Below are 21,581 nucleotides of genomic sequence, written 5' to 3'. Positions count from 1 at the left end.
TACAGTTTTTCTTCCTCTCTCCCTTTTCACTTTGCTACAGAAATTTTGATAGTCTCATCTTAACCCAGCATCAAGGATAAGAATGAGAGGTCAAAACACTTCAAGGGGACTCTTTTCAGTGGCTTTAGGCAACTAGCAAAAGAGCAGGAGACCAGGGTTGGTCCTTTCGCCTAACACATGCAACAGGACAGGAAAAATACTTAGATAATCTGGCAGGATGGGAGTGTATACATCTTTTATAAAACAGCATCTTCATGAACAACTAAAATCAAATATAAATACTTTAATAGAGAAATGTAAGAGGTACAAGAAAAATATGTATTCATGGTGCTCTACATGAGCACAACTTTGGACCTCAGAAAAACTGAAATCAAAGGAGAGAGTGCCTTTATCCCTTCCCCGGATACAGGGAGCAGGCATGATCACCATCATTACCAACTTTTTAGAAAGTCCCAGGAAATTGGCCATACTATTTAGAAAAATGACCCTAAAGTCTCAATGCAAATTGAAGACTCAGAGGAAGCTCTTTCACTCATCCTAGGTTACGACCAGTTCCAAAAAGGCTTTAGAAGTTGCTACAGACAAGGTGAATCCTAAGGCAACACTGTAAGACCAGAAGGAAGCCTGTCTGGAGAGGCGTGTGAAGGAAGCTTGTGTCTCTTCCTCCCCAGCCTAGTTCTAACTGGTCCTACCCTATGGATCCTTCCGCTCGACAGCAGTTTAGTGGAGATACAAACAGAGCACAAGTCTACTTTATTTAGCCTGTGTCTTCCAGTTCGATAAAATAGCCCATACAACTTCAAAAACAATACCAATTAGAAATAACAGGTTGACCAGGCCAGCACTCACATGAGGTGACATGCTGAAGTTCCAAGAGGAGAGTCTTTGGGAAACAGCGGAAGATGACCTGGGTGTTATCAAGACCCAGGATGCGGTTCTGGCCCTGTCAGTTATCAGCTGCTGAAAACGGGTATGTCACCTCACCTCTCAAAGGCTCAATTTCCTCATCCATAAAACGAAGGTAGGAATCCTTAACTTGTAAACTCTGGGAATATTACAGATAGATGTCAAATGCCTAGCATGGTAGCTGGTACATAAGAGATGGCTGGCACTGTGCATCAGGTTCTAAGGAATGGCATTCTCATATAGATCCTCCTGCAGACACATTTCTATCAGTTACACGGTCAACCTGTTTCCCATATCCATATAAGAACATCCATGGGAAACATTCAATCATTGTCAAGTGAATGAAAGTAAAAGAAACAAAAAGTTATCATTGCAAACCTAAGTCTATAAAGTCTTAGACACAATATTTGAAGTCAAATAACCTTTTAATTAAAATCATTTATTTTATTATCTATGTAGTTCTTGAGAAAATAATGGGATGGTCAAAAATAATTCAGAATACAGTCTCAATTTTGGAAATTAAGTATCGATAAAGAAATGCTACAACAGTACTATGTTGACTTGAGAGCAGTAAAAACAAAAAAGGGTGGTGAAACAAAGATTTAATAAACTAGAATAAGAAGGCTGTAAGAAAGGAGTTTCTAGTATTTCCTATGTCTGAACTATTTTTCAGTTTAAGTTGTAAAAAGCTGCTAGTGTCCTTCTGAGGAAATCAATACTCTCCACGGTAATCTGTATGCAGTCCATGAGGCGGGTGGCAAGCTCACATGTGAAGCAGGCCCCCAGGGAGAGCGTCTGCAGAGGAATATTAATATAATGACTTGTTCAGGGTCATACAGAACAAACTCAGAAAAGCAAATCTAATAGTTGGACAAAGTACCTGAAGTCCAAATGCATTTCCAGACTCTAGGATTAAACTGGGTCCCTATAAGATTTTCTGGAGCTGCTCACCCAGTCCAGAGCTGCATGATTTAAGCAGTACCTGCAAGTGCCCAGTAGGCGGTGCCCACACATTCATTAAGCAAGACAAAGGCCACCAGCGACATCCCTCCATTCATCATGCCCACCAGGAAGCGAGTTATTGCAAAGAACTCATATGAGGGGGAAAATCCATTTGCAATTGCAAATAAGATGTCAAGAGCAAAACCTAGAAAGAGAGAACAATATTCAATAATCCAGAGGCAAAATAGCATTTGATCAAAGTAATAAATTATATTCATTAGCTTATAAAATAAACGTTTGTAAACTTAAATTTTCTGAGCTGGTTTTTTTTTTTTTTTTTTTTTTGAGATGGAGACTCGCTCTGTTGCCCAGGCTGGGGTGCAGTGGTGCGATCTTGGCTCACTGCAAGGTCCGCCTCATGGATTCACACCATTCTCCTGCCTCAGCCTCCCGAGTAGCTGGGACTACAGGCACCCGCCACCACGCCTGGTTAATTTTTTTTTTTTTTGTATTTTTTAGTAGAGATGGGGTTTCACCGTGTTAGCCAGGATGGTCTCGATCTCCTGACCTCGTGATCTAACCACCTTGGTCTCCCAAAGTACTGGGATTACAGGCATGAGCCACCATGCCTGGCCAGCTGGTTTTTTGTTTTGTTTTGTTTTGTTTTTTTAATAGCTTCTCTTGGAAACTATTTTTTTTAAAAAACATAAGGTTTACCTTATTACATGATTTCTGTCAATCACAGACAGTTTTCAATTATTCACAATAATGCTGGAAAATGAAAAATCCTTGCTCATACTCAGCTTGTCAAGAGCACTAGGCCAAGTTCTGTAGGGCTCATTTGAAATGAATCAACACAGAGAGATATAAGGAAATGGGCCTAGTACACTGTCACAGTCTCTTACTTCTCTCCTTAGCAACATGGCATAAACTAAAATTGGGGGTTTGCAGAAAGCACCATCACCAGGAAAGATTTATAACACAAATATCTGACTTTAACTAGGTGGGCTAGTAACTTAAAAGTGCCTGGCCAGAAGCAACTCGAGCTGCAGTTTGGCCTCTTGCCAGGGAAATAAAGATCAGTTCTGTGTCCATATCCCAATTCCTGGAGAACCTTAAGGAAATAGTCCCCTTATTATTTCCCTAAGAATCTTAGAGAAATAAACCCTCTCATCCAGTTTACGAATACTCTAATAAATTACCTGTGAGATAGACTTTTTTCCTTCCGAAGCGATCTGAAAGCTGACCAAAAGAGATAACTCCAACAAATACACCACTGAAGAAAAAAGAGCTTGCTGCACTGACTTTGTAGGATCTGTTGGCAATTAAAAACCACTAGAGGAAGATAAAACAAAAGAGAGACATGTAGGATTGAGTTAGCTATTAAAAAACCAAATGTGCAACAAAAACTTGTGCACCAGAATTTCTATACTGCATGATCCACTATTAACCAGAATCCAGCAGAATTTGTCTATCTCAGACAACATCCAATGAGATTTTATCTTCAGAAACACTAGAAATCACTATTATTATGATGCACTCCCACAGTACTCTGTACATACCTTATTACAGAATTGAACACAGTGTATAATAGCTAATTACTTATGCATCTATTGACTATGTCCCTCATCCCAAGGCTCTGTGTTTCTTGAGAGGAGCCTTGTCCCATTTATTTCCATTCTCTGATGCCTAATACACTATATGACATATATGAAGCAATAAATACATGAACTTTTTGTCCAATAGGCTTGTGAGTTTAAAATCCCTTGAGTATTTTTCCTCAAAAAGATTAAACACAGAATTACCATATGATCTGGCAATTCCATTTCCAGGCATATTCCCAAAAGAACTAAAAGCAGGGACATGAAGAGATATTTGTACACCCATGTTCATAGCAGCTGTATTTGCAATAGCTAAAGGTGGAAATAACCTGTGTCTATTGACGGATGAATGAATAAACAAAACGTGGTATACACGTACAGTGGAATATTCCTCAGCTTTAAGAAGGAATGAGAGAACAGGCAGAGATTTGTTAAAGGATACAAAATTACAGCTAGATAGAAGGAATAGGTTCTAGTGTCCATATCACTGTAGGATGACTATAGCTAACAACAATATATAGCTTCAAATAGCTAGAAGGAGGATATCAAATGTTCCCAATACAAACAAATGATAAATATTTGAGATGATAGAAATGCTAATTACCCTGATTTGATCACTATACATTGTATGTATTAAAACATCACCATGTAGCTCATAAATATAATTATTATGTCAATAAAATTAAAAAAATAAAAAGGAACAAAATTCTGATTCATGCTACACCTAAACTCTGAAGACATTATGCTGTATGAAATAAGGCAGACACAGAAACACAAATATAGTATGATTCTATTTACATGAAGTACCTGGAATAGTCAACTTCATACAGACAGAAAACAGAATGGTGGTTACCAGGGGCCAGAAGGAGCGAGGAACAGGGAATTATTGTGTAATGGAACAGAGTTTCACTTTGGAATGTTGAAAACATCCTGCAGATGAATAGTGGTAATGGTTACACAACTATGTGAATGTATGTAAGGCATCGAAACTATACACTTAAATGTGATTAAAATGGTAAATTTTATATCATGTATATTTATGACAAAAGAAACTCCTTTAGTGTCTTCTACTTTAGGGAAACCTAGGAACTTAAAGAGAAAGTGACCATTCTCTGCTTAAAACACCACTATCTCAAGTCTTGTCTAGTGATGTGTTAAAGATGATATTTGGTTACAAGAATAAAAGTGAACCCATGTCACAGAATAACCTCAGAGAACCAAGAGACCACTCATCCTTCCTCTTCCCAGTCCCCTTCGCTACAGTCAGTGATGATAGGTGTGTGAAGGGCCCCTCCTCCTCAAGAACTTGCAAGGAAGAATCCTCAGTTGCTCTCTCCACTTTTCAGATCACTCCCTTCTGATGCTTCCACAACCAGTCCTCATGGCTCAAAGTACATCTAACTTCTCTCCTTCCCTCCTAGTCTTGTAAGACTGGATTGATAAAGGTCTTGACAAGACAACTTCTGGACATCTCTATTGAAAACCACCCACCAAAAAGACTCAGGAATTGGGAAAAACCAATGAGAATAATGTGCCCTCACTAATGTGTGCTTTACTTCTGAATTCCATTCTTCACGTGCAATTCTTAACAAGGTAGATTAGCTGGCTTTCCTAGCCCTTCTTGGACTTACTTTTTCTTTCTTTTTTTTCTTTTCTTTTCTTTTTTGGCAGGGTTTCGCTCTGTTGCTCAGGCTGGAGTGCTGTGGTGCCATTACAGCTCATTGCAGCCTTGACCCCCCAGCCTCAAGCAATCTTCTTGCCTCAGCCTCCCAAGTAGCTGGGACTGGAGGGAGTCACTTTAAATAGGTGGTTCAGGGGAGGATTCTTGCGGGAGGTGACATTTGTGACCTGGATGATGACAAGTAACCAACTACAAAAAAACTCTTTGGGGAATATGAGAATAATTGCAGTGGCCCCAGGTGAAAACACACCAGGGTATCTCTAGTGGAGGTGGCATGAAATTAGGCCAGCGAAGCAGGTGGGCATCAGGTCATGCAGGGTCAGGCCAAGGCAAGGAGCTGAGAAATTTTATTCTAGTGCAAAGAACGAATATTGAATTACCGGGTTTATGTTTCTAAAGATCACTCTGGCCACTTTATGAGAATGCAATATGATAGGAAAGAGTGGAAGCAGGGGAGTTACAGTAATCGTTTAGGAGATAATGATGGCTTGGATGAATGAAGGTGGAAACTAGTGATGGAGAGAACTGAATGGACTTGGGATGTATTTTGAAGGCAGGACTGTCAGATGTTGTGATGATGTGTTGTAGTAGGAGTAGAAAGGAAAGGAAGAGTCACCTAAGTTGTTTATTTTAGCCACTCTCTGGGTGGTTGTGACATTTATCGAGATAGAGAAGGGTGCAAGAGGTGTTAGGTACATGGTGGGAATTCAAGAGTTCTGTGTGAACAAGCTCAGACAGAGCATGCCTATAAAACATCTAAGTAGAGATGTCAAGCAGGCATCTGGCTGGGAGTGGAGCTCATGGGAGAGGTTATGAAGGTTTATGAAATTACAGATACAGGCTGGGTGCAGAGGCTACGCCTGTATCCCAGCACTTTGGGAAGCCGAGGCCAGTGGACTGCTTGAGCCCAGGGGTTCAAAAGCAGCCCGGGCAACATGGTGAAACCAAGTCTACACAAAACACACAAAAATTAGCTGGGTGTGGTGGTGCACACCTGTAGTCCCAGCTACTCTGGAGGCTGAGGTGGGAGAACTGATTGAGCCTGAGAGGTTGAGGCTACAGTGAGCCATTATCGTGGCACTGCACTCCAGCCTGGACAACAGAGTGAGACCCTGTCAAAAGAGATGAGAGAAGAGGGGAGGGGAGGGGAGGGGAGGGGAGGGATGGAAAAGAAGAGTAGAGAAGAAAAGGAAAGAAGCAAAGAGAGAAGAGAGAAAGAAGGAGAGAGAGAGAGAAAGAAAAGAAAGAAAAAGAAGAAAAAGATAAAGAAAGTTTCATATAAAAGACTAAAAGAGCTGCAATATTTGAAGAAAAAATTTTGTTTTGTAAAAAAAGAATTTACTTTGTTACATGGATAGTTCTGTGGTAGAATTTTTGACTCATGAGGAATGCCTACAGTAATATTTCACCAGGTCTAAAAACAGATCAGTATGAGATATCAGGTTGTCCTAGAAAAGACAGGACTGTATCTGTCACAGGGAGATTCCTTCTTTTACAATGGCCAATATACACAGCTTAATTGTACTTGTTCTTAATACCTTGAAATTCAAACACTGGCTTTTTTTTTTTTTTTTTTATGTTCTTAGTGTTTGTTTTGGTGTTTTCATGCTTTTAAAATCTGGTCTGCAACTTTAGTCTTCATTAACCTGCACCTCAAGTTTTGCTAGTCTGTTTACATGGCCAAGATATTGATCTTGGCCTGTTTTATTGATTAAATGCAAAACTGATCTGTTTTGTGTTTAATCACTAAAAAATGGCCAATTTGAAAACTCCATAATCAACTATTCTGTTGCCTCATTTGCTGAACTTCTCAACTCCATGGAAAAGGGTACAATACTATCCTTATAAGTGGATAGCTGTCAACTTTTGTGGAAGTTTAGGAGGAAGTAGCCCAAGGGATGTTTGAGCAGCAAATTCCAAATTCTGATTCTCAGGCTGCCATTTCCAAGTGTCAAAGTAACTGCTAGTAATTTTTCTTCATGTCAATGCTAGTTGGGCTCATGCATCTCTCTATTACTCTTGGAATACATGCAGGAACTGACAGAAAAATGGAAAGACAGATTTTTCAAAAGCAAATTAGAGAATGTGAAGCTGGAACCCAGATCTCCCTGACAGATCCCGGTGAACTGGGGATGGCTGACACAGGGATGCCAACTCACAGATTCAGAACAATGGCTTCACAACCAGCCCTCCACATCCTTCATCTCCCAACATGTGAGATCTTGGTTTAAATGTTTTGTTTTGCCCAATTTTAAAAACTTTTCAAGTATTGTTGATATATTGATCATATACCTACTGTGTGATCTAAGGAGTTTTATTTTGTCAAAGCCCAGACAAGATAAACTAGGATATTGATCCCTACAGTATTTAGAAAATGTATTGGCGTAATCTATAAAGTTTTTGAAGGAGCTCACTCACCAGACTAGACTCAATTGCTAGCTTATTTTCTTCCCCCTTTGGTCAATACTTAGTACTAGGGTAAAACCCAAACCAGGATATTACCAGGCCATTTTAAGCTAAACTGTAATAAACATAAATATGATAAGTGTGGATCTCAAGAAATGTATTTTTATGAGTCTTTAGATTTTAAAAATCACTAATTTATAAGTCATTCAAACCCTGTTGACTAGAGATTATTAAGGTGATGAATTTCCTATTATTTTTTGTTAATAACAAGCCAAATTCTAAAGTCACAGAAAGAATTTTTTTTTTACGTTAAGGTACTTCAAATTGAAAAATTTGCAAATTGAAAAAAGCAGGAAGCCTACTTTTCTTTTCCCATACATTAACAGAAAAGGAAGACTATAAAGACAAAATATTTTCAGTCTCTCAGGTTGACTTACATCTATTTCTGTTTTATAACCAGCATCTGTATTTTTGTTCTTATGCACTAAAATGAGTTGAGCATTCAATATACTCTATTTTCAAAAAGGATTTGAGGGGCACAGCACTACAAGCACTCGTATAATCATTCACTCATCTAAAGAAAGTGGACCTGACAGAAAATCAGGCACAACTGGGGGCAGAACCAATAGTAGGTGCCTCTAATATAAAAGATGAAAGGAACATAAATATGGCAAATAGAGGCATGAGCACAGAGCCAGGGCTACGCGGTGCCTTCCAGTTCCTAAAGAGGAAAAAAGCTAGGTGAACAGAAGTGAAGGGGGTTGAGATAGAGACACTCTTGGCTGGGTACTAATGAAACATTTGGAGGTTTCTTTTTTTGGTATTTATATTCTTACTGCTTAGATGCTGAGAATAAATGGCACGTCCTGAAAAGGGATAAAGTACTGGCGTACATCAAGAAAAGTTGCTTTAGCTGCAATACAGAGAATGGAATGGAGGTAGCAAGCATGGGAGTGGGAAGATCCATCAAAGGCCATTACAACCATGCAGGCCGGAACGGCAGACTTCCAGAAGAGAAAGGATTCATGCAGGATATAGATGCCTGAAATTCAGAAGTGAGATCTGGTGTGAGTCATCCATGAACAGGTATTATCTGAAGCCACTAGGATGTATTAGGCCAATCACAGACTGAGTGAAGCTTAAAGATAAATTTCAAAGGAAGCAATCAAATGTATCTTTAGCACCTCTGTTAAAATCGTAAAACCTTAAGCTTTATGGACATGTCACAAATCAAATAAATCATTTTCCTGAAATGCAAATATAATCTGAAAAAATAAAATACTGCTTTAAAATGGACCATACGCTTATGTAATCCCCAAAACAAAATTAACATCTGTGTAATGAAACAATGTATATCAAAGCTATGTCAAAGAGGAAGGCTGCCATACCTTATAACCACATAATTAATAACCAACCAACTTTCACATAATACTCTCTCCTCATCCTCAACAGCCAGCCTGTGGTATGTAAATTACAATATATTGGCTAAAGACTTCCTATTTTTTCCACCCTCGGCATGTGTTCCATTCAGGAAGCTATGGAAAAATTCAACTGAGTACTAGATGGAATACTAGAAATAAGGGGTCCTTTTGACTTAGACAGGGTAACAGAATCAGATGTCACTAGAAAGGAGGGGAAAGGAAGAAAAGGAAGGTTGCATGTCGAGCATGAAGTGAGGGTTATGCCCTGTGTGCTTGGGGAACAACAGGGAGAAGGCTGGGGGTGAGGAAGAAGAGAATATAGATGCCCCTTGACTTAAGATAGGGCTGCCCAGCCCCCATGGTAAGTTGAAAATACTGTAAGTTGAAAATGCATTTAATGCATCTAACCTACTGAACATCATACTTACAGCCTACATTAAATGTGCTCCAAACACATTATCCTACAGTTGGACCAAGTCATCTAACACAAAGCTGACTTTATAATAAAGTGCTGACTACCTCACGTAATTTATTGAATACAGGAGAGCACTGCAGATAATAATATCTTGTTTGCCCTCAAGGTCACATGGCTGACTGGGAGCTGCTGCTGATGGGGCGCTGCCCAGCATCATGAAAGAGGATCCTCCCACACTTGTTACTAGCCCAGGAAATGATCAAAATTTAAAACCGGAAGTACAGTTTCCACTGAACACTTATCACTTTTGCACTATCATAAAGTCAAAAAATCACAGGTCGAGCCACCCTAAGTTGAGGACCACCTATAATGTGTTTTAAAATCAACTGCCAAAGTGGTATTTTCACATTTGGCTGATCTGTTGTTTCAGGGTGCATCTTACTCCACAGTGTGCGTTTTAAATATAAATACCTAATAAGTTTCCATTTTTCAATTGACTTATATCATTTACACTTACTGCCTGGCATCCTGGTATACCCATATGACACAAACAAGCCATCTCCAGATTTCTTTCTTTTCCTTCCTCCACTGAATAGTCCCGTGCTGTTATTATTATCCTTCCCTACTGTATTAGAGCACAGAGATCAGGAGATGTTTCTTTTTTTTTTCTTTTTAAGAGACAGGGTCTTGTTTTGTTGCCCAGGCTAATCCATGAACTAGGAGATGTTTCTTAAGTTGATCATGAATATTAGGAAGACCAAAGAGCAAGAAGGACCTCTATCATACTGACTCCGAGAACTGAGACACATATGCAGCTTCCACTCTGAGCAACTTCTCCTAGGCTCTACAAATGTGATACATTTGTCTGCTTCAGTTTTCTCCTGTGACCTAAATAGCCCATTGTAGGTTTTTTATTTCTTCTTCTAATTTATAGCGACATTTCATGGAATAATAGTTGAAAAACATGCTATAACCACAAATCACTCTAATGAAGGGAGAAGTGAATGGTAAATAAAAAAATCATTTACACCAAGCTTTTACAAGCAGTGGGTCATTTCCCTCCCCCAAGTGGGCTTTGCCCTTTCTTGCCCTCCTTGTTTTGGCTCAGGGCGGGTGACTGACTCTGCATCACCCACAGATGAATAATGTAGGACCACTGTCCTGCAGAAGTCTAGGTAAGGGTATGGTTACCCAAAGAAAAGCAAACAGATTTTTCATTCCACTTCTGCCATGAAACATGACACCTGCCAAAAAGACCACTCTCAGTACGCACTGTGCCCTCCTCTCCCCACTCCCCACTTGCACCTCTACCTCCTCCCCCGTGAACTATTCATTCTCCATGACACACCTTAAGTCTCATCTGACTTACCCTAGTGGAGCTTACCACTCTCTCCTTTCTGCCACATCACCCTATTTTTGCTTTACGATAATGCATGATGAAGTGTGTCCATTTGTCTCTCCCTTATGAGCTTCTTAAGGGTATATTTGTATCCCCCGTGGTAACCTTACAGTGTCTGTCAGCACTAATTAAATATTTGCTGAATTATTTATATAAGAAGAGTAAGTGCCATCGTCTTATAGGCATCTTCACACACAATATCTCCAGGTCATGACTTCAAGCATCAGGTTGTGAGTTTATGGGCATACAGGAAACTACATAATTGGTAATCATTTCCTTGGAGTCACCGAATGCCATTCTCTTGAAAAGAAGTGTAGACAGATTTAGAATTTGAGGGGTTTCCCTTCTTCTTATAGCCAATCTGAGAGGAGCTAGAATACTTTGGTTTTATCTGTAGTCCCTGAAAGCACTCTATTTGGTCCACAAATATCCCCCTGAGAGGAGCATATACGATCATGCAAGGATAAGAAATGTGCCATGGATGATTCACAGCCTATCAAGGAACCTGCAAGACAGGCAGGGGCTGTGATAGGTTAGAGAGCAGTACCTAGCCCCTCAGCTGGCTGCTGTATCCCTTTTAAAAGGCAGACTTGTTCAGGGCCCCACATAGTTCACTAGTCCCAACACAGCCTTCTCTGAAAGGAGGACACACCACATGACTGTTCGGGGCATAGCCCACCTAATCATAAAGAAAAGGAAGACAAAGGGCAGGTCACCCTGGCTGTCCAGGCAGGTCAACCAAAATGGGCAAACAAGACTGGGCACGTGCCTCTTGACTGAGCCTCTTGTTGCTGGAGGTCGTGCTTTGATGAAAACCAAGTCATATTACAACTGCCACGGCCCTACCCAGACTCCCAGCTTGTCAGTATTTCAAGGCTGCAGGGACGAAGCCAACAGCAGCTTCCTAGGACCCCTGCAGCAAATCCATGAAGGCTCTATACAATCAGAGAACTGCTATGGTCTCCTGTGAAAAATTCTGAATGGCTCTGATAACAATTCCAACCAAACTTCAGCCCTTCCCTGGCCCATATTTAAAATAAAAATAATTACAACTCTGTACATGAAAATCTAACTTCAGGAGAAAATCAGGTAATCAGAGGCCTCCTGTGACTAGGGAGTACTTGGACAGGGTATTTCAGGAACAGTTTCATGGTGATTAACTAACTTGCTTCATCTCAATGTAGTTGTCACTCTGAATTACCACTTAATGGGTGAAGTGTGCAGGCTATAACAATCAGTAGTACAGGCGTAAGGAAGCAGGACATTAAAAAAAATTAGCCCCTAAAGCAATTAATTGCAGTGAATTTTTCAAATAGTTTTAATACTCTGTCTTTGACCCCAGGGTATGGCTTGGGGAAAATATATTAATCTCAAGATAATAGCCAGTCAATTTCAGCTCTTCAATATCCACAGTGATATTAAGAATTCCAACCTTACACTTTTTGGTTGCAAACATTAATTAAGCATGATAATTGTGTGTCTCTGTGATATTTGGTGCTTTCTGAATGAGTCAGAGCTCAGGGAATAATCTGAATACAGCAGACAGCAATTTGCTACATAAATTTGCTCCAATAGCTATTAGCTCATTTTAGAATAGTCAAGACTCCTAGATTAGAGTTTTGCATTAAATACCAAGTTAATCACATCTACCTAACCTTTTATTTGCCCTCCCCAAAAACCCTTCTAAAGAAACTTCTGCAAGGCCTGACGCAAGTGTAATAAGGTGCAGGGTTGACGTTTAAAAATGTGTGTTTTTAACACAGTATCTTTAAACTATAGAGTTTCGTAGAATCTCTCTTAACAATTATCTTCCAAAATTTTATGTGATGGGTCAACAGGACTTCATATTTGTTCTTTAACTTTGATTTCAGAGAAGAGTATTTCAATATGAACCAAATATTACCTATACACGACAGATTATATATTAAGGATATTCACCAACTTAGTGACATGTTTAGGTGCCAGTTTCAGTACTCCTTTAGAGATTTGCAGGGGCAAGTGAGAGTCTAGTGAGGTCACTGAAATTGATTTAATGCTAAGAAATTAAGTGGAAGGTTTAGTTTGGCACTGCACTTCACCATAATAAGGATGAACTCAACGCAGTGCAGAGACTAGTGGCTCCTCAAGGACACCAGCTAAAGAGTGACTGATGCCAACATGCTGCCTGGTGCTGCTGGCCTTGGCTGCCCCTTGATCACCATTCACGTTATTCTCCATTCTGCTGCTGTCTCTCCATTGATTCTTATCATTTTGTTTGAAAGCAGCAGCAGGAAACTTTCAAGCCACCTATACCACACCAGCATTCAGAACAGCACCCAGACCAGGCTCTAAAGCACAAAGCAGAAGTACAGTGCGTGAACTCACAAATAATTCACACTCTGAACGGTGGGATGGGGGCACACAGCACAGACACTTCATTGGTACCTCAATATAAACGACTTCAGGAAAAACAAGAGATTCTGTGTTAAACACGTGAAACAGAAGAGGTCTTTGTTAGGTCTCCCTGAATCTATTCAGAAAGGAGAGACATGGTGAATGTCACTGGGGCAGGTGGTTGCGGGGCTCTGAGAATACAGTGAACTGCTGAGAGCACGAGACTTAACTATTGTCCATTCTATTTAATTCTCCTTTGTTACTTTTTGTTCTATTAGGAAACATGTACATTTATTTGAGCTTGACCAGCAATAAAGCTTAATGTAATCATTACTACTTCTACCGTACTTGAGCGGGTTTTGTGGGGGTGGAACACTGGCCAGGCTCCTCATGAGTCTGACACACATGCCCCAGGTCACATCGCCTTGTAGAAGGCAGATGCTGACACCACTCACAGATGGGCTGCCTGCCTGGCCTCCTTCCTGCTGCTGGCCCATGCCACAGTGGCCAGGCTTGTTTACTAACTGTGGGGCACTGAGGACGTCACCCAGCTACTCTGAGCCCATGTCTTCTTCCCTTTTCAATTAGCAGGCTAATATTATTGCTTTCCCTTCTCCCCTAGAATTCACTCTGTCCAAAGCACTCTCAAGCAGTGACTGCGAGCATCTTATTTAGCTTTCAGTCCAATATGTTGGGAAAGAAATGAAACTTTTTATATGAGGAATGTGAGCCCTCCCTAAATTATCGGGCCCAGAGAGGCATTGGAATGAAGCAGCAGTCATGTCCCCATCTCCCCTTGAGCCAAGTATCATCTCTTGAAGCTGCTTGCTATGTGGACTCTAGATTGACGGCACTGGTAGCTATACATTAACCTCACAATGCTGCACACTGGACACCATAACCCCTACTCTGTAGTTCAACAATATACAGCCAATTGCTGATCAATGTTATTTATGCAAACTAATGAAAACTCCTAACAAACAACCTTGTATTCACCCACTCCTTTTTCCTCTTTTTGCCTTTAAAAGATTACTTGCAACAAAGATCGAAAAGGGTACTTCCGACCGTAAGCGGGAAGTGTTTCCTGGGCAGCTGTCCTCACCTTGGCTCAAAGAAACTCTTTAAAATTATATTTTGTGCCTCAGTTTCTTCCTTTAGGTTGACATTTCGTGCCCCATACACTATCTCCCCATGGTCACTGTGCTAACCTCAAATCCTATTTCATGTCCCATACACTATCTCCCCAGGGTCACTGAGCTAACTGTTCTCAAATCTGCCAAGGCATACTCCTATTGGCTCTTCCTGTCCCTTCACTGCCAGTGAGCCACATGGCCCAGGCAGAGTCGATCTTCACCCTGTTCTCATGGACATGTTTCTGGGGCTGCCACAAATGGCTGGTGGTGGCAGAGGTGCTGAGGCCCTGGACCCTACTCCTCAGGAATGACAACAGCAAAGTATCTAGGTCTTCTAAATACTGAAATGCCAACTAAGATACCATTTAAAACTAAAGCTTCTATTCTTTTTTGTTTATTAAAAAAGCTTGAAAATCACTGAAGTGGAAAGAATATGAGCTCATCAAATTCCAGACTAGCAGCTTATTAGGTGTATGATTTAAGGAACATTCTTTAAATTCTCTTCATCTGTTATTTCACTAACAGAGTGGGGTTGTTGGTAGGACTAAATACACAGCATCTATGGAAGGCCTCTGGCAGAGAGACTCCCATCCCAGAGTGCATTTTTAAAAAGTGGATAGCTGCCTCTTCCCTCTCTCCTATACCTACCAGACCTTGTATAAACTTATCTTCTCACCCACAAACTCAGTACAAAGTATGGAATGATCTTGTCATAGCTGAGGATCCCATGGAGGTTGTGGAGTTCTGTCCTGTTGTGTGGGTCAGCGATGCCACCTGTACTCCTCCATCAAAGAGTAGGCAGGCCACGGCCACCCTTGCAAAGCACCACGAACCCACTCAGTCTGAAGCAGCCAGTTCAGCATCTGGAATGCTTAAAAGATAATTCATTCTAAATCATGACCCCAGAGTTCCCAAAGAGCCCTGAGGGAGGGTGGAGGTGCCATGGGTGGCATTATGGGGATCTCATCTAACTGTGCAGCAGGGACAGCCCATGCCCTGCTCCCCATGTTGTTCTGGATACATAATGGAGCACCTGCTGGAGACTGAGGGTCACTATTTTCACAGGAATTTGTGCCCTGGAATAAACCTCTGAGGGTGGATAATTGTTTGACACCCTGGTGGGATGAGGAATATAATATGTGCCTCTATATCATGGGAAGAAAGTACCAAGTATTTAGAAATGTATAATTATGAATAACTATAATCAAGGTGGATAATAACATATACATCCAAGTCTAAGCATCTCAGTGGCTACACATGATGGGAATGAGAAAGAGGACAGATGAATAACACAGGAAGAGGGAGGGAGACAGGGTGAGAAAGGGAGGGTGAGAAACAGAAGCAGAAAGGCAAATGGGGCAGAAATGATAAAGACAGACACAGGGAAAGGCAAGACAGAGTGAATGCAACGGACACAGAAAGAGAAAGAGAAACAGAAACAGAGAGGTAAATACAGACAGACTGAGATGAAGAGACATGGGAACAGGCAGAAACAGACATATGGACAAAATGACAGAGACAAGAGACAGCAATAAGGACAGAAGGTGGGGAGAAGAGAAGGAAAGGAGGGAGGGAGGAGACACAGAGATACAGATTGACAAAGACAGATAGCAAGAGAGACAACGATTCACAGATGCACCCCAGTGGGCTAAGATACAGGTAACAGGAAGAAAAAGATGTAGCTACTCTCACAGGTGATAAGGTGAAGGCTGTCTCAGCCCTTAATTCTGTTCCTCTGAGAGCTGCTTTAAAGATCCTCAGCACTTACCAAGGAAGCCGTTTCATTCAATTTCTCCTGTTTCTAACACTCTTTATCTTGGGAGTGGTAGCTCCCTGGGTTCCCTTTGACTAATTTACCCTTCCTTCTGTCTGCCGCCTTCAGTCGGGCACTGTCTATTGTGAGGTCCTAGAAGTCAGCACAGGAGATACAGTGGGGACCAACTTACCCTATCCCTGTTGTCCTGGAGTGCAGGGTCTAAGAACTCTCTCTCCTTATAGCAAGCCTTCTCTAACATAAGGCAGGTAGTAGTTGTTCAGTGAACACTTGTTAATAATGGTCTCCCTCTGGAAATATCTAAAAGGGTTCCTAATTATAGATTAGGATACATACAGTGTGATATCCTGCATAAATGTTGCTTAGGTCAAGCTCTCACCCTGGTACCACAAGCATTCTCATCAAGATTGCATTGTCCAGTGGTGGTCAGCTGTCCTCTTCAGAAAGCCCATTCTCCAGAAGGAGCTACTAAAAGGGGTTGTCAAAAATGGGACCTCTGCTTATTCTTGATTAAAATAGCAGCCTATTGACTAGAAATAACGAATACCAAAAGTGGGCTAACACTGGTGAAATTAAAGGCATTCAAGATACCTGGATTATGTCAATATATTAAGGGTACTCCCCACCCTTGCAGGAATTTGTGAGATAATCCAATGTGTAGGTACTCTACCTACAGGGTCATGCTCTCAGTTAAAACCCCTCCTTGGTCCTGAGCCAATATGAACTCTGGAAGCTTCTTTCTCCCCAATGCTGGCTGAGGAGTGGAGGTTGGGAGTAGGAGTGGTGGTATCAGTACCATGCCTATGGAAAATTACACTACAGGTAACTATAGGTTACCTATAGTGACCTATCATGGAAGCAGTGTTCAAAACACCTAGGAGACTAAAGAGCTAGGACTTCTCAAGCCTGCAAGACAGTTTTTTATGTGATACTTTGATTATAAGAATTTAGTTAATAAATGTATATATTGTATATGTAGAATTTGGTCTGGGATTTGCTTTCATTATAATGTAGTAATAGATTTATTGGAGAGCAGACCTATAGTTCTCACCCATTTCAAAATCCTATGGAGATTCTAAGTAAAACTAAGGCTTTTTGCAGAAATGACTAATTTCATGTTTCAGGGGTGCGAGGTACAAGATGAACTTGGAATATCTTGTTATGCCAAAAATTTCTGATAGGCATATCAGAAATGATAGGCATATCAAAAGGATACAAGAGGACTCCCACTTCCAAGAAGACTAAGGAGGCATGTTTTTCCTTATTCCTCCCACTAAAGATAAGAACAGAAACCAATAAAATTTAAAACTGAAAAACAATAGAGAAAAATCAATGAAACAAAATACTGGTTCTTTTAAAAGATCAATAATATTGACAAATCTCTGTAATGACTGAGAAGTAATTAAACAAGAAAAAAAGACACAAGTGTCCAATATCAGGTAATAAAAGAAGGTATATCATTTCAGACCCTGAAAATATCAAAACAATGATAAGGTAATACTATGAACAATTCTACACACATAGATTTGACAACTTAGATAAAATGGACCAATTCCTGGAAAAGTACAAACTACCACAACTCATTCAATACAAAATAGACCATTTGACAAAATAGTCCTATAACTATTAAGAAAATTGAATTCATAATTTTAAAACTCCCCAAAAGGAAATCTACAGACCCAGATAATTTCACTGGAGAATTCTACCAAAGGCTTAAGGAATTAATACTAACTCTACACAATCTCTTCCATAAAATATAAAAGAAGGGAACACTTTTCAATTCATTTTATAAAGCTAGTATTACTCTGATACCAAAACCAAAGATAGTCCCAAAAAAGAAAACTACAGAGCAATACTCCTCACAAATACAGAAGCAATAATCCTTATCAAAACATTAGCAAATAGAAATCAGCAATATATAAAAAGAAGCATGTACTACCCAGAGATGCAAGGCTGGTTCAATATTTGAAAAAAATCTCTGTAATCCATCATATTACAAGAAAAAGAAGAAAAATTACACAGTCATTGCAATTGATATTTGACAAAGTATCAATTTGAAAAAGTATTTGACAAAATTCAATATACATTCATAATAAAAATTCTCAAAAATATTGGAATGGGGAGGAAGAAGAGCAAGATGGCCAACTAGAACCCTCCAGCAATCATCCTCCCCACAGGAACACCAAATTGAACAACTATCCACACAAGAAAGTGTTACCGAAACACCAGGGTCTTTCTCTAGGCCCTGCTGGTTACCATACAGAAAGCCAATCACTGAGACAACAAGTATTGCCAGGGAAGAAGGCTTTATTTGGGTGCTGCAGCCAAAGAGACGGGAGATCAGTCTCGAATCTGTCTCCCTGACCAACTGAAACTGGGGACTTATATAACAAGGAAGTAATGTAGCTACATGCAGGAAAACAGAAATTAGGGAGAGGTAAAGAAGCAGTCCTGATAAATGAGGGTTCTGGCCTTTCACTGCCCAGATGCAGTGACCTGCTGAGTCTCAGTTCCTTAATAATATCTGGGAGGCCTAAAGTTCAGTTACCCGAGGAAGGAACTCCGATAAGACAAACATAACTTTCTCAAGTTTTAAGAATAGAAGGGTCAGTTTCTATGTTTATTCAAAAGAAACCATAAACATCAGCTCTTTGGGACAATTGGGCGAGTTTCAAAAGGACCTTCTTACGAAACAAAAATCAGGACTGATCACAATACCTGGTTTTAACATCGCATCAAGGAAAGAGGCACCGAAGAAGGTAGGAAAGACAATCTTGAATTGCTGACACTACCCTTCCCCCATCCCACAGAAATACCACATGGCACAGGAAGAGAGAATCTGTGTGCTTGGGAAGCAGACAGCACAGTGATAATGGAACTTTGCCTTAGAACTCAGTGAGGCCCTTCATACCACAAAGCAACACAGGGCAGAATTCAGCTGGTGCCCACAGAAGAAGCATTTAGATGAGCCCTAGCCAGAGAAGAATTGCCTATCCCAGTGGCCAGAACCTGAGTTCTGGCTAGCCTCACCACTGCAAGCTAAAGAGCTCTGGGGTCTTCAATAAACTAGTCCTTGTGGCCTAGACTGTACTTCCTGGGCAAGTCCTGGTGCTAGGATGGGCTCAGAGTCAGTGGGCTTGGGATGCACATGATCCAGTGAGACACCAGGTTGGGTAGCCAAGGGAGTGCCTATACTTCCCCTTCTTCAATCCCAGGCAGCACAGCTCACAGCTCCAGGAAGAGAGGGAAGAGTGAGTAAAGAGGGCTTTGTCTTGCAATTTGTATACCAGCTCAGCCACAGTAAAATAAAGCATCAAGCAGAGTCCTGATGTCCCCGTTCCAGGCCATAACTCCTGGATGACATTTCTAGACCAATCCTGCGCCAGAAGGGAACCTGCTGCCCTGAAAGGAAGGATCCAATCCTGGCAGAATTTACTACCTGCTGATTAAACAGCCCTTAGGCCTTGAATAGAATAAATATCAGTGGTAGGCAGGCAGCAGTCACCATGAGCCTTGGACAAAACCCAGTTTTATGTTGGCTTCAGGTGTGATCCAGCACATTCCCAGCTGTGGTTGCCATGGGGACAGACTCCTTTGCTAGAAGAAAGGAGAGGCAAAGGACTTTATCTTATAACTTGGGGTTATAAGATATAAAATATTCAAAAGCTCAGCCACAGTAAAATAAAGAACCAAGCCAACTCTTAAAGTCCCTGACTATAGGCCTTGGCTCCTACATGGCATTTCTAGACCCATCCTGGGACAGAAGGGAACCCACTCCCCTGAAAGAAAAGACCCATGCCTGTCAGCTCACAACTTGCTAAGTAAAGAGCCCCTGGGCCTTGAATAAACATCAGTGGTAGCCAGGCAATAGTTGCCACAGGCCTGCGGCAGTGTTGACCATGGGCAAAGGCTCCTTCTGCTTGAGGAAAGGAGAGGAAAAAGTAAAGGGGACTTTGTCTTGCAACCTGGGCACCAGCTCAGCCCCAGTAAAACAAAGTGTGAAGTAGATTTTTAAAGGCCCTGATCTCAGTCCCTACCGCCTGGACGGCATTTCCAGACCCACCCTGGTCCAGAAGGGAACCTGCTGCTCTTAAGGGAAAAGATCAAGTCCTAGTAGGAGTAATCACCCACCGACTAAAGAGCCCTTGGGCCTTGAATAAACATCAGCAGTAGCCAGGAAATAGTTGTCACAGGCCTTGGGCAGGACCTAGTACTATGCTGACTTCATGTGTGACCCAGTACAGTCCCAGTGGTAGTGGCCAAAAGAGTGCTTATGTCACCCCTCCCCTAACTCCAGGGAGCTCAGCATGGAGAGAGGCTGTCTGTTTGGAAAACAGTAAGGGAAAAGAACAAGAGGCTCTGCCTGGTAATCCAGGAAATTCTCCCAGATCTTAACCAAGACCACCAAGGTGGTATTTCTACGAGTTTGTAAGAGTAACAGTGCTACTAGGCTTGAGGTGCTGTCTAAATGCACTTATGGCTGCAGTGACCAAAAACTTAGATTTTCAAAGCCTTCTCAAGAAAGACGAGTACAAACAAGCCCAGACAGTGAAGATTAGAATAAGTACCTAACTCTTCAATGTTCAGGCATCAACAAACATCCACAGGCATCAAGACCATCCAGGAAGACATGACCTCATCAAACAAACTAAATAAGGCACCAGTGACCAATTCTGGAGTGACAGAGATACGTGACCTTTCAGAAAGAATTCAAAAATAGCTGTTTTGAGAAAGCTCAATGAAATCCAAGATAACTCAGAAAAAGAATTCAGAATCCTATCAGATTAATCGAACAAAGAGATTGAAATAAAAGGAATCAAGCAGAAATTCTGGAACTGAAAATTTTTACTGACAAAATGAAGAATGCACCAGAATCTCTCAAGAGCAGAACTGATCGAGCAGAAGAAAGAATTAATGAGCTTAAAGACAGGCCATTGAAAATACACAGTCAGAGGAGTCAAAAGAAAAAAGAATTAAAAAATAATAAAGCATGCCTACAGGATCTAGAAAATAGCTTCAAAGGGGCAAATATAAAGAGTTATTGCCCTTAAAGAAGAAGAGAAAGACCTCAGGATAGAAAGTTTATTCAAAGAGATAATAACAGAACTTTCCAAACCTAGAGAGAAAGATCTATAGTCAAGTACAAGAAGGTTACAGAACACCAAACACATTTAACTCAAATAAGACTACTTCAAGACATTTAATAATCAAACTCTCAAAGGTCAAGGATAAAGAAATGATTCTAAAAGCAGCAAGAGAAAAGAAAAAAAATTACATACAAAGGAGTTCCAATATGTCTGGCAGCAAATTTCTCAGTAGAAACCTAACAGACCAGGAGAGAAAGATATGATATATTTAAACTGCTGAGGGAAAAAGACTTTTATCCTAGACTAGTATATCCAGTAAAAGTATCCTTGAAACATAAAAGACAAATAATGACATTCCCAGACAAAAGCTGAGGGATTTTGTCAACACCAGACCTGTCCTACAAGAAAGCTAAAGGGAGTTCTTCAATCTGAAAAAAAAGGAC

The 21,581-nt window shown here is 40.8% G+C and overlaps 1 protein-coding gene across 2 annotated transcripts in view; it reads right to left on the bottom strand.

The window, feature by feature from the left end:
* The window catches only part of SLC22A15 (solute carrier family 22 member 15), an 87,577-nt gene that overhangs the window by 41,709 nt on the left and 24,287 nt on the right, over positions 1–21,581 (bottom strand). For both annotated transcript variants that reach the window (XM_025368379.1, XM_025368386.1), the window contains 2 exons: positions 3,051–3,183; positions 1,889–2,053 (listed from right to left, as the gene is read on the bottom strand). In XM_025368379.1, the coding sequence (XP_025224164.1) occupies positions 1,889–2,053; positions 3,051–3,183 (298 nt within the window). The remainder of the gene's footprint in view (positions 1–1,888; positions 2,054–3,050; positions 3,184–21,581) is intronic.

The sequence above is a fragment of the Theropithecus gelada genome, chromosome 1 (genome assembly GCF_003255815.1).
Source record: "Theropithecus gelada isolate Dixy chromosome 1, Tgel_1.0, whole genome shotgun sequence".
In the NCBI taxonomy this organism is placed as follows: Eukaryota; Metazoa; Chordata; class Mammalia; order Primates; family Cercopithecidae; genus Theropithecus; species Theropithecus gelada.
The sequence above is the reverse complement of the archived record's forward strand: the minus strand, read 5'-3'. Positions and strand labels throughout refer to the sequence as shown.